We start from the raw sequence: 12071 nt of genomic DNA on the forward strand, positions 1-12071 counted from the left end.
CAAAGCTAGAGGTTTCACAATCCCAGACTTCAAGATGTAGTACACAGTAGTAATCAAAACACTATGGTACTGGCACCAAAAACATAGATCAGTGGAACAGAATAGAGAGCTCAGAAATAAACTCAGGATTATATGGTCAATTAATCTATGACAAAGGAAGCAAAAATATACAATGGGGAAAAGATAGTCTTTTCAATAAATGTTGCTGGGAAAACTGGAGAGCTATATGTAAAAGAATGAAACTGGATGGCTTTCTTACACCATATACAAAAATAAACTCAAAATGGATTAAAGACTTAAATGTGAGACTTCAAACCATAAAATCTTAGACGAGAATATAGGCAGTAATTTCTCAGACATCAGCCATAGCCACATTTTTCTAGATACGTCTCCTAAGGAAAGGGAAACAAAAGCAAAAATAAATTGTTGGAACTACATTAAAATAAAACGTTTTTGCACAGCAAACAAAACCATCAGCAAAACAAAAAGACAACATACTATAAGTGGGAGAAGAGATTTGCAAATGATATATCCAATAAAAGGTTAATATCCAAAATATACAAAGAACTTACACAACTCAACATCAGAAAAATAAAATAACTCAAAAAATGGACAGAGGCCCTGAATAAACATTTTCCCAAAGAAGACACAGATAGGTGACCAGAAGACACATAAGATGCTCAGCATCACTCATCATGAAGGAAATGCAAATCAAAAACACAATGAGATACCACCCCACACCTATCAGAATGGCTAAAATTAAAAAGACCAAAGAAATAACAAGTGTTGGCTAGGATGTGGAGAAAAAGGAACCCCTGTGCATGGTTGCTGGAATGCAAACTGGTACAGCCACTCTGGAAAACGGTATGGAGGTTCCTCAAAATAAAAATAGAATTGCAAAAAAAAAAAAAAATAGGGTTACCATATGATCCAGTAATTCCATTATTGGGTATTTAATGAAAACACTAATTCAAAAAGATATATGCACCCAAGTTTATTATTTATAGTAGTCAAGGTACAGAGTATTACACAGCCATAAGAAAAAATGAGATCTTGCCATTTGGGACAACATGGATGGACATAGAAGGCATTATGTTAAATGAAATAATTCAGACTGAGAAAGACAAATACGGTATGATTCCACTCATAAGTGGAAGCTTAAAAAAAAAAAGACAAATGAGTAAATAAAAAGCAGAATCAGACCTATAAATACAGAAAACAAACTGGTGGTTGCCAGAGGAGAGGGAGGTGAGAGGTTGGACAAAATTGTTGAAGGGGTGTGGGAGACACGAGCTTCCACTTATGGAATGAATAAGTCATGGGAATAAAAAGCACAACACAAGGAATACAGTCAATGATATTGTAATAGTGGTATAGTAGGACAGATGGTAGCTACACTTGTGATGAGCATCGTGGAATATATAAACTTGTCAAATCGCTACATTGTGCACCTAAAACTAGTAGAACGTTGTGTGGCAACTATATTCAAATGAAAGTAAAAATTTTTAGAAAAATAAAAATACAAGTAGCATTATGCTAGTGTCTTGATTTTTTGAATGTTTTAGTGATCCATAGTTACATGTGACTTTATTTTAAACCTCATCATTCAAATTCTTTTGAATAGTTAAATCTTACCCTAAATTTAATGATGGAAGGATGATCTCTAGATGCGTAGATTAGAACCAGTTTACCTTTATCTGCTAATATTTGACCAGATATTGGAATTATGGGGTAAGAAGATGAACTGGAAGTAAGCATGGATAAGCATGAATCTCAGTATGAATCTTCACAATATTAGCATGAGTGTTTTTATACTGTACAATCATAACTACTGCTGTGACACTTCATTAAGTATTGTTACTATTAGTGCTATAAGAAATCAAAGTTTCATGATGAAATCTTTGAGCTGTTTATCTTAGATAAGATTATTACCAGTGGAATATTATGTGTGTGTGTATATGTGTGTGTGTATAAATGTGTGTATATAAATTATCTTTTGTTGTGAGGGGAAAAGCGATGTTTTTGGAATTGACTAAGCTGTTTTTTGTCTTTTTAAAAAGTCAAATAGCCACATTTAATTACCTACAGTTTATTGGAAAAAATCAAATGTAGGTATTTAGCATCCACCATCTCTTATCAGCCCATAACCAAATCCACCTGTGTTACATAATACCATTGCCAGTGACCACATTCAATCATACTAAGGCATCTGCATGTGATATGACTTCTGACATATTCTGCTTGACTACACTTACAAAGATAAAGTCACAAGACCTCTATCTCATTAACATATTAAGATATATTTTAGGGGTCCCTTGGTTGCTCAGTCAGTTGAGCATCCGACTTGACCTCAGTTCAGGTCTTGATCTCAGTGTTGTGAGTTCAAACCCTGCTTCCGGCTCTGCGCAGGGCAGGAAGCCTACTTAAAAAAAATAAGTTAAAAAAAAAAAGTGTATTTTAGTCAGCTTTCTCATATTCCCTGCCTATCATTCTCCTCATGCCTGCTCACAACACTTACAATAATAAAACTGGCATTTAGGTTAGCTGGAAATTTCTCCCTACAGCTAAAATGGATTTATATTCTGCCAAGACATGAGCATATCATTTTTTGAAAGAAAGAACTGCCACCAGATGTCTGTTTGTAAGATTGCCATTTGTTCATTTTAATTAGATCGTCCATCATTTGTAACTTTTCATGGCCCTTGTCAATGTCTGTCTTTTTTCTATTGATTTATTATTTTGTGAATGTTAGTAAATGTGCAGAGCATTTACCTCATCAGAAGTAATTAAATTACTCTCTCTGCCCTGGGTATCTTGCTTGTATCACTATTCTCCCTGCTAAAATAATTGCAGAAGAATCTTTATTTAAGATCATGTAAGGGTACCTGGGTGGCTCAGTCGTTAAGCATCTGACTTTGGCTCAGGTCATGATCTCATGGTTTGTGAGTTCAAGTCCCACATCAGGTGTGCTCTAGCCCCACTTCCAGTGAACATGAGCCCCGAGCCCCTCTTCAGGTAAAACATGAGCCCTGCTTTGGGTGAGCCTCAATTCTGTCTCTCTCTTTCTCTCTTCTCTGCTCCTCCTGGGATTATCCCTCTCTCTGCTCTTCATCTCTCTCTCGCTGTCTCTAAATAAATAAATAAATAAATAAATAAATAAATAGCATGTAAGAAGTCTTCTTGCAGGTTCTGTAACTTCTTCAATTTAATTAACTTTATTTTAAGAAAATTCATATGATTCAAACATTCAAATTATACTAAGCTATACCCTTATGCTGGCTGCTGTCCCACAAACAATAAATGCTATTAATTTGTTTTTTGTTCTTATGGAGACATTTTATCCATAACTAACAAAAACATCATGTTTTTTTCTCCCTTTTTTATGCTGTTCTGAACTTTCCTTTTTTCATTTAATAATATATCTTGGAGATCATTTCATATCAGTCCATAGTGTTTACATCTAGTATGAGTTTGTAATATTTTCTTGTGTGGATATACTGTGATTGATTTAATCAGCTCTCTGTTAGAAAGATTACTTCTAATCTTTTGATGTTTCATACAATGCTACAGTGGATAGTTTTAAAGCTACTTTTCATGGGTGTAATCATATATGTAGGATAAATTCCTAAAATTTGAACTACTGGTTCAAATGGCATGTGCATTTACAATTTTCATAAAATATGAAATTGTCTTCAATAGAGGTTTACCAATGATCTTATCCTTTGCATTGTGTAAGAGTGTGTCTTTTCCTACGCAATGTGTTTTTTAAGTGATAGGTGAAAATTTGTATTCCTTAGTTTTAGTTTACATTCTCCTTTGAATGAATGAGATTGGGCAACTTTTCATATGCTTAAGGGCATATTTGTATTTATCAATTGCCTATTCATATCCTTTGCCCATTTTTCTAATGTAGTATTGGTCTTTACTTACCCATTTGTATGTCTTAAGAAAATACTTGTTGTGATATAGATTGCAAATATTGTCCATGATATTTTAATGATCATTTTATGATTATCACTGCCTTTCTTTATGTGTGAAGACTTGATGAGTCTATAGGGGTGAGTCTATAGGGGTGGATAAATATGAAAACTGGAAGGGTGGTTGTATTAGGGAGATACTGTGAGTCCAGCTACTTGAGGCAGAGACATTCATTAAACCCTCAGAGAGAGAGAGAGAGAGAGAGAGAGAGAGAGAGAGAGTGTGTGTGTGTGTGTGTACACAAAAGTATTGGAAGAATTTAGAATGAATTTCCTTCATTGTGATGACTTCATCTATATTTTTTTGTAATTTCTTTAATGAACCATGTAAGTTCAAATTAAATTTTACAGAAATTATCAACTTATAGTTTAGTATCTTAACATTTTACATTTTTTAATTAAATAAAATGCTGACTTTCTTTCATCTTTGTTGTAGTTACCTTTTCCCAATCGTATCCCTTGAGGAGAAGACTATATTACATCTTTAAGAAAGTGTTATAAAACTTGATGAAAATATAAATCATATTCTTTTGTAATTATCCACTAACTCTTTAATGTATATGGGAGACTTCCAGTTATCAGATGAACTGCTATAATTCCATGGGAGTTTTATGTACCCTAATTTTTGGAACACTAATTTTGGGCTGGTAAATATGATAAAATCCCTTTTTCTTGCTTTTCTCTATGGTAAAAATATCTCAGCTAGGACAGCATGGCTGTTAATCTCTGTGGCTGATATATGTGTTCTTTTTATTACAGGCGACATTTATATAAGTGATTTTGTCACTCGGGAAATATAATTAATAGTAATTTCTTTGAAAGCATATTAGCATATATTGAGTAAAAAAAAGGTTTAAGGAGTTACTAAAACATATTCATTTTTACACATTGAAAATTTTCTAACTGGGGCGCCTGGGTGGTGCAGTCAGTTAAGCGTCCGACTTCAGCCAGGTCATGATCTCGCGGTCCGGGAGTTCAAGCCCCGCGTCAGGCTCTGGGCTGATGGCTCGGAGCCTGGAGCCTGTTTCCGATTCTGTGTCTCCCTCTCTCTCTGCCCCTCCCCCGTTCATGCTCTGTCTCTCTCTGTCCCAAAAATAAATAAACGTTGAAAAAAAAAATTTTTTAAAGAAAAGTTTCTAACTGAAACATGTACTCAGTATATAGAGGAATATCAATAAATGATAAATGGCATGAAGTGGTTAACAGTATGCAGGAAAATGATCATCATTGAAATGCTGTTATTAAAGTATTCTTTTAATACATGAATATATCTGTAAGGGTGGTTTAATCTAAAAAGAGGCATTTATATGTGAGCTGGTGTTGAACCTATACAAATGAATTAAAATTATTCTGTGAGTATTTGATATCTTGTGATTCACAGAGTAGATTTTATTTGTTTGTTTTTTAAGGTGCCAGGAACTGAAAGTGTTGGCTTGGAGCAGTGCTAATTGCTAGCTTGAGAATGGTTATGTCAGACATGCAGAGAGTTAATTGCCATGCGGGTACTCAATTATAACTTTCTCACCATATTCCAAGCTCAGGTTGGCATCTGTTATTACATTTGTGCATACAAAATAATTTATTCAGAAGCCAGAATATAATTGACAGAGTCTTGTCACTAACACTAGAAAAACATGTAATTTACTTTCAAATAACTCATTTGTTTTTGCTAACTAGAAACCTGAGATTTCTAGTTGCACATTTCTTCAGGCCTGTTCAATTACAGTATTCACAGATTCTCAGCTACTGTATTTGACTTATTTGTGAATCAGGATTTTGATTTCATGAAGAAATTTGGTCTTATTTGGTAAAAGAATAAAATGTTATAGTGATGGAATAAAAAGTATTCACAGTGAAATCTCACAGATATTTGTTGGTTTTTAATAACTAGTACTTACTAAATGCTTAACATGAGCCAGGCACCATGCTGTATTCTTTCTGTATTATTTTATGTAATATTAACAAAATCTAGAAAGTAGTTCTTTGTCTGCATTTTACAGATGGGAAAACAAACTGAGGATTAGAGCAGTTAGGTGACCCGTATAAAGACACCCAGCTAGGAAGTGTCTGAACTACAGTTTATGGTAGAAATTCAGAAAAATTAAAAAACATGAAATTCTTGGACTATTAATTTAAACTGTCTTTAGTATTATAAAGAGCAGATCGTTTTTCTTAGTAGCAGGGAGTTAGGGATTTTATCACGGCACAAGTAAAGGCGGAGATGTGTAAAGGTGTAAAACGGTAAGACCATCTGGATGGGATGTGTTGGAGAACAGTAAAATTTAAGGTTGGGTGGAAAAGGGACCATGTGCTTCTCATATTACTCAACCAGACTACCCCTAAGACATAGAAGCATGAACTCGTACTTCTAGACTAAAGGAACATATTAAATCATAACTCTTTCAGTTGCAAGTAACAGAAATCCATTCCAATTAGCATGAGTGAAGTAGGGGAATATTTACTGGCTCACATAAATGGAAAGTCTAAGGGTACAGCTAACTTTAGGCGCAGCTGGATCCAGTGTCTCAAACTCTATAATCAGGGCTGGCCTTCTCTGTCTCACTCCCTGGGATGGGCTTTTACTAAAAAGCAGGTAAGATGACAGTCTGTAGCTTAAACCTCACATTTCCTCAGTTTAGTAACTCCAGCAGAAAGTCTTTCTCTTAATTAGAGCAAAAATATCTTGGAGGAAAGTTCAGAAACATATGCCTGCTCAAGAACTAGTTGCTGTGGCTGCACTGGCTGGTGGAGGCTGTGTCCTCACCCTTGTGAGTAGGTGATAAGGTGTGCCAGCCATGGGATTAGCCCTACTCAAACTGTAGGGGCTGAATTCCCCAAATGAAAGAAGGAAGGGAGGAGATGTATCTAGACAAAAGCAACAGATACCCACTGAGAGATGTATTGTTCAGTGCAAGTCAAAGTGTCCTTGAAATCATACATTTTACCTTTAAAATCCATGTAAACTTTATTTTATATGTCTACATCTAATTGTAATATTTTATTTTTTTATTTTTTTATTATGTTTCTTTATTTTTGAGAGGCAGAGAGACAGAGCATGAGTGGGGGAGGGGCAGAGAGAGAGAGGGAGACACAGAATCCAAAGCAGGCTCCAGGCTCTGGGCTGTCAGTTCAGAGCCTGATGTGGGGCCCGAACTCACGAACTGTAAGATCACGACCCAAGCCAAAGTCGGATGTTCAACTGACTGAGCCACCCAGGCGTCCCTAATTGTAATATTTTTTAAATGTTCCATGTGTGGATTGAGTTCCCCCATGAAAAGGATTCTGAGGGGTAAAATTTGAATTCGGGAGGTTTTATTGGGAACTGCTTTGGGGAACACCTGTGAGCGGTGAAGGAAAAGTTGAACTATGATGCACGTGCAGCAGGTTGCAGCCGATCCCACAGGGAGCTCAGAAGTTAGGATGGCCTTTCAGAGATGTCCCAAGAGAGGCAAGGGGGCCTGACCTGTACCTCCACACAGACCAGTGATTGGGTGTGGGCTACCCCAGAGATGGGGCATACCCATGACAAGGCAGCTCCTTGCTCTGAGCCCTGAGTGCAGCTCCTAGGGCAGGATTAGGTTATGAGCCACAGCAGACAAAACCTCCAGCAGCAGTGGAAGAGTACTTCATTCCTGAAGTGGGTGTAGGGTGTGGACCTAGGCAACTTACCACAGCATGATAATCCATCACATCTGTGAGTAAAATTTGCTCCAGGAAAACGTGTCCTGTTTATCTGTCATTGTAAATGCTCCCTGGCATATCACTATACTGTTTGACCAGAGGTCCCTGGAAATATGGGTACCCCAGTTTGAAGGTGACAGCAGAAACACTGGGAACCCATCATAGGGGAGTAAAAAGATAAACCAAATGAGGAAGATACCGAGGCAGAAAAAACAGTTGAAAGACTTGCCATCATCAGCTTTGGTAGTAGCAGTGGGAATCTAGAAAAAAAGATACATATCTTCATCTTGCCAAAGACCACCCATCTTCTCCTGTACCTGTACTGTTTATCTTGCTTTCTCTTGTTTGGAGCCTAGAAGGACCTAGAGACCATCAGAAATTTTAAAAAACAACATAGGCTTGCAAAAATGGGTTTCTCCATCATGTTTTCAGCTTTTTTCATTATCTTTTGGCTTATAGATCATTGGGTGAACAATATAGTGCTTGCTGTGGGACCAGCCTGTAGGTGACAAAGAGCCCATATTGCACTCTTGGTTATGGATGGGGAAGTGTGTTGTTAGGGTGTTGGCCCATGTGTACATACTAGATCTTCTTAGGCACTAAGGTTTCAAGCCAATTTATTTTGATGTTGACTGAATCTTGTTGACGTGTTTAGTATTATAAGTACTTCAGTGTGCATTTTTTTCTTTTTATTTACTCTGATTATTATTTATTTTAATCTGTTGACTGAATGAGACACTTAAATGTAATGTGAGCTTGGATTACATGTTTATTTCCCTGAACTGGAAAGCACATGTTTCTGTGTGGCATAGATAAGAGTTTTCTTCCCCACCCCTTCAGTAGATTCTGAATTTAGAGAAGAAAATTCAGAATTTCCTCTGAATAATTTTCCCTTTCATAGGGCTTCTTATTAAAGTTGACTTGATAAGAGCTGTTGAGATTGAAGGGCTTGGTTGAAAGATCTTAATTCACTTATTCAACAAATACTTGCTAAGCACCTACCAAGAGCAAGGCATGCTTCTAGAGATTTCAGGAGCCCAGCAGTGAACAAAATACACAAAAATAATTCCTTATGAAATTTAAAATCTAGTAACAAAAGGCAGGCAGTAAACACATTGAGTAAATCATATAGACTATTAGAAGGCAGGATGATTTTTGGAAAAAGACATAGACTAGGGGAATTGGTAGTGCAGGGAGTGGAGCTTGGGGTTTGTATAGGATTGTATAGGATGGTCAAGGTAGGCCCCATTGAGAAGGTGACATTTGAGCAAAAATGAGATATGTATGGGAATTAGCTATGTGGAGATGGGGGGTAAAGCATTGTGGAGAGAGGAACAGCCAGTGCAAATGCCCCAAGGCTGGAGTTGGAAGAAATAGGAAGAGATGAGGTACTTATTCTAAGCTTTTGGTATTTGGGTAAGGGAGGGAAGAGCACTGCTGCTGAGAGAGTCCCAAGGTGCCCAAAGGCATTTCACCTCCCTAAATCTCTTTCTTTTCTTTTACGCTTTTAATTATAAAAAGCTAGAAAGAACACTATTCTAGTCAATAGAATAATATATACCTTAAGGCATTAATTCTTTTTGGGATAGAGCTTGGATTAAAGTCCTCAGAGGAACAAAATAAATGTGCCTGTCCTTTTGATCTCTTCCCTGTTCAGCTCTGATTTCAAGATATCACTACTTGATGAAGATTGTGGACTTGGGTTGAAAACCATGGCTTTAAATCATCAGAGATTTTTAAAAAGACAACTAATTATCTGTAGCAAAAAATGGGGGGGTATTTTAAATATCAGAAAAATTGCATGTACCAGGACATCTGTTGCGTCATTAAACACAGAAAATAGAGGGTCCTAATTTAGTAATGATTATTACTCAGATTTTGACACAATGTTACACTAGATATTAAGTACCCAATTATCTGCAAAGCCCAGTTACAAGTCGTAAAGTCTTCTTTTTCCTTGTGTGTTAGCAGTTCATAAATACTAATTTTAGCAAAAGTAATGTAGAACTTTATCCAGCTTTTTTCTAAGGCTTATCTAAGTCATTGGGAAGCAGTATCAGGACACTTATATTCCCAACAGGGCCATTCTTCTCATTATCTGGTGTCCCTTCCACACATCTTATCTCCTGTCTGAGACCCTGATGCCACTTCTACCTACTTAACTCTCTGTCCTGCCTGTGGGGAGACCCCAGCCATGTCATTTAGCTTTTGTGAGCCTCAGTTGTGAGCCCAGCCATAACAGGGGTTGTGCTTGGGGTTAAGTGATGGTTGCCTGAAGCCTTAGCACTTGTTAGCTGATATTATTATTTCCCCATACCCTGTTGCAGCCAAGAAGTACTTCCCTCATCCCCCAAATGTCTTTCCTAGCAAAAGAATACGTTATTTATACCACATTTTCTTCAAGTGTTCAGAGTAATTTTATTCTTTTTATATTAATACTCCTATACATTATTAAGTACAAAAAAAGCAGGTGATATTATTCTCATTTTGCAGATGGTCAATCTGAGATGTTGAGAAGCAAAAAATAAATGGTTTAGAAATGTTTTCTATTAAGTATTTTCATATAAAATAAACTAGGTTTCATGAGGTACATTTAAACTCAGTCCACAAGCATTCAGGCAAATAAACTCAACAAATTATAAAATATACAAGAATTGATTTGTTGTAAGTAGGAATGGTATAACACAGATTAGTAATTAATAGCCGAGTAGATGTTTTAGTTATCATGATTTTCTTAAAATTGCAAATGTTGGATTCATGCAGTTTCGAAGGGTGGGGCATTGTGTGTCAACAGCATTCAAATAAATTAAAAATTGAAAAGTGTACAAACTTGCAGTTTTAAGATGAATAAGTTCTGGAGATCTAATATACAGCATGTTGACGATAGTTAACAATATTGCCTTACATGCTTGAAAGTTTCAAGAGTAGATCTGAAGTGTTCTCACCACGTACACAAAAAGGTAATTATAGGAGGCGGTGGAGGTGGTAACTACCCTTATTGCAGTAATCGTTTTTGCAATATATACATTACCAAATAATAAATAAATAAAAAGCATTTTATATATTGAAATTTACTCATGAAATTATTTGACAAATATATATTGAGTATAAAAAGTGCCAATGCTATATATATTAGCCCCTGAGAATGGAATTTTGCCTCATGAAACCTAGAGGGAAGGTACAAACAAATGTAAAACTACAGTGTAAAAAGGGCTACAGAGGAAAGGTGGATGGTGCTATATGCCACTGTATAGTAGGAAGATTTGACTTAATTGAGGGGAGGGGAAGGCTTTCCTGAAGAATTGATGGTTCTGTTGAGCCTGATATCTGAAAGAAGAGCAGAAATAGAGAATAAATGAGACCAGGCATGGGGGTGAGGAGAGGAGAACATCTGGGGCCAGACCACATCAGAAGTCAGCAAAAATTAGATAGTGTTTGGATTAAGGGATCTGCAGTGGAGATAAAAAGAAGAGGGCTTAGGTTATATGGAGGAAATAATATCTGTGAGATTTGATGGTGGATTGAATAAGGGCATTGGGGGAAAAGAAAATGTGAATACATTTTAGTGGTGTGAGTTAATATTGTGACAAAGGTTTAGCTGCAAGGCCTAGAAGGAAATTAGAAGGAACAATCTCAGCCCATCTCTCTGTAGTACTGTATCTATTGTAGTTTACCATTGACTGAAATGTATAGGGGAGTAGATTCTGTACTATCTGCTTCAATAATGCTTCTATATAGACTTTATCTGAAGATATCTGTTAGAAATTTTCATTTGAGAAGGTAGCATAATGAAATTTTTATACCTAAATGTTTTCTTTTTATTTTAATTGATAGAATCTTAAGAAGATTCAAGAAATGGAAAAGAGTGATGAATCTAACACAGACCTGGAAGACCTGAAAAATGCTGACTGGGTAAGGTAGTTGGATATTCACTGTTTTGCTTAGTGTTGAAGACAGAGTGTGATGATTTCTAAAATGCTTGTTACTAAGGACTGTAATATGAATTGATATTATATGAATTTGAATGTGCTTAGTCTTACATTTGAGGAAATATCTTCCCCATTTTACAAAACTAACTGATTTTATTAGAACTACCCCAATGTCCCTTCTGATAAAATTGATGTTTTAAAATACTGACCTTCCTGATTATGTTAATGCCTTAGCATACTCTTGTAAGTCAGAGTTTAACCTCTGTTTCAGGATAAGGTGTGAAACTACAGTGTTGTGCATTCATTTATCCGATGAATAGTTACTGTATTAGGGTTCTGAGATGCAAAATTATTCATTCCTGTATTATTATAGGATCTCTGCCTGCATAAAACAGAAGACAGATTTCTAGCACAGATGATTACAGTGTATTTATGCAATACAGTTTGAGTAGTCACTGTTTTTCTGGCATGGTACTAGACCCTA

The 12071-nt window shown here is 36.2% G+C and overlaps 1 protein-coding gene across 5 annotated transcripts in view; it reads left to right on the top strand.

Moving 5' to 3' along the window:
- The window catches only part of SPIRE1 (spire type actin nucleation factor 1), a 198704-nt gene that overhangs the window by 114695 nt on the left and 71938 nt on the right, over positions 1 to 12071 (top strand). For all 5 annotated transcript variants that reach the window (XM_027068416.2, XM_027068417.2, XM_027068418.2 and 2 more), the window contains exon 5: positions 11493 to 11570. In XM_027068416.2, the coding sequence (XP_026924217.1) occupies positions 11493 to 11570 (78 nt within the window). The remainder of the gene's footprint in view (positions 1 to 11492; positions 11571 to 12071) is intronic.

Source organism: Acinonyx jubatus, chromosome D3 (genome assembly GCF_027475565.1).
Source record: "Acinonyx jubatus isolate Ajub_Pintada_27869175 chromosome D3, VMU_Ajub_asm_v1.0, whole genome shotgun sequence".
Classification (NCBI taxonomy): domain Eukaryota; kingdom Metazoa; phylum Chordata; class Mammalia; order Carnivora; family Felidae; genus Acinonyx; species Acinonyx jubatus.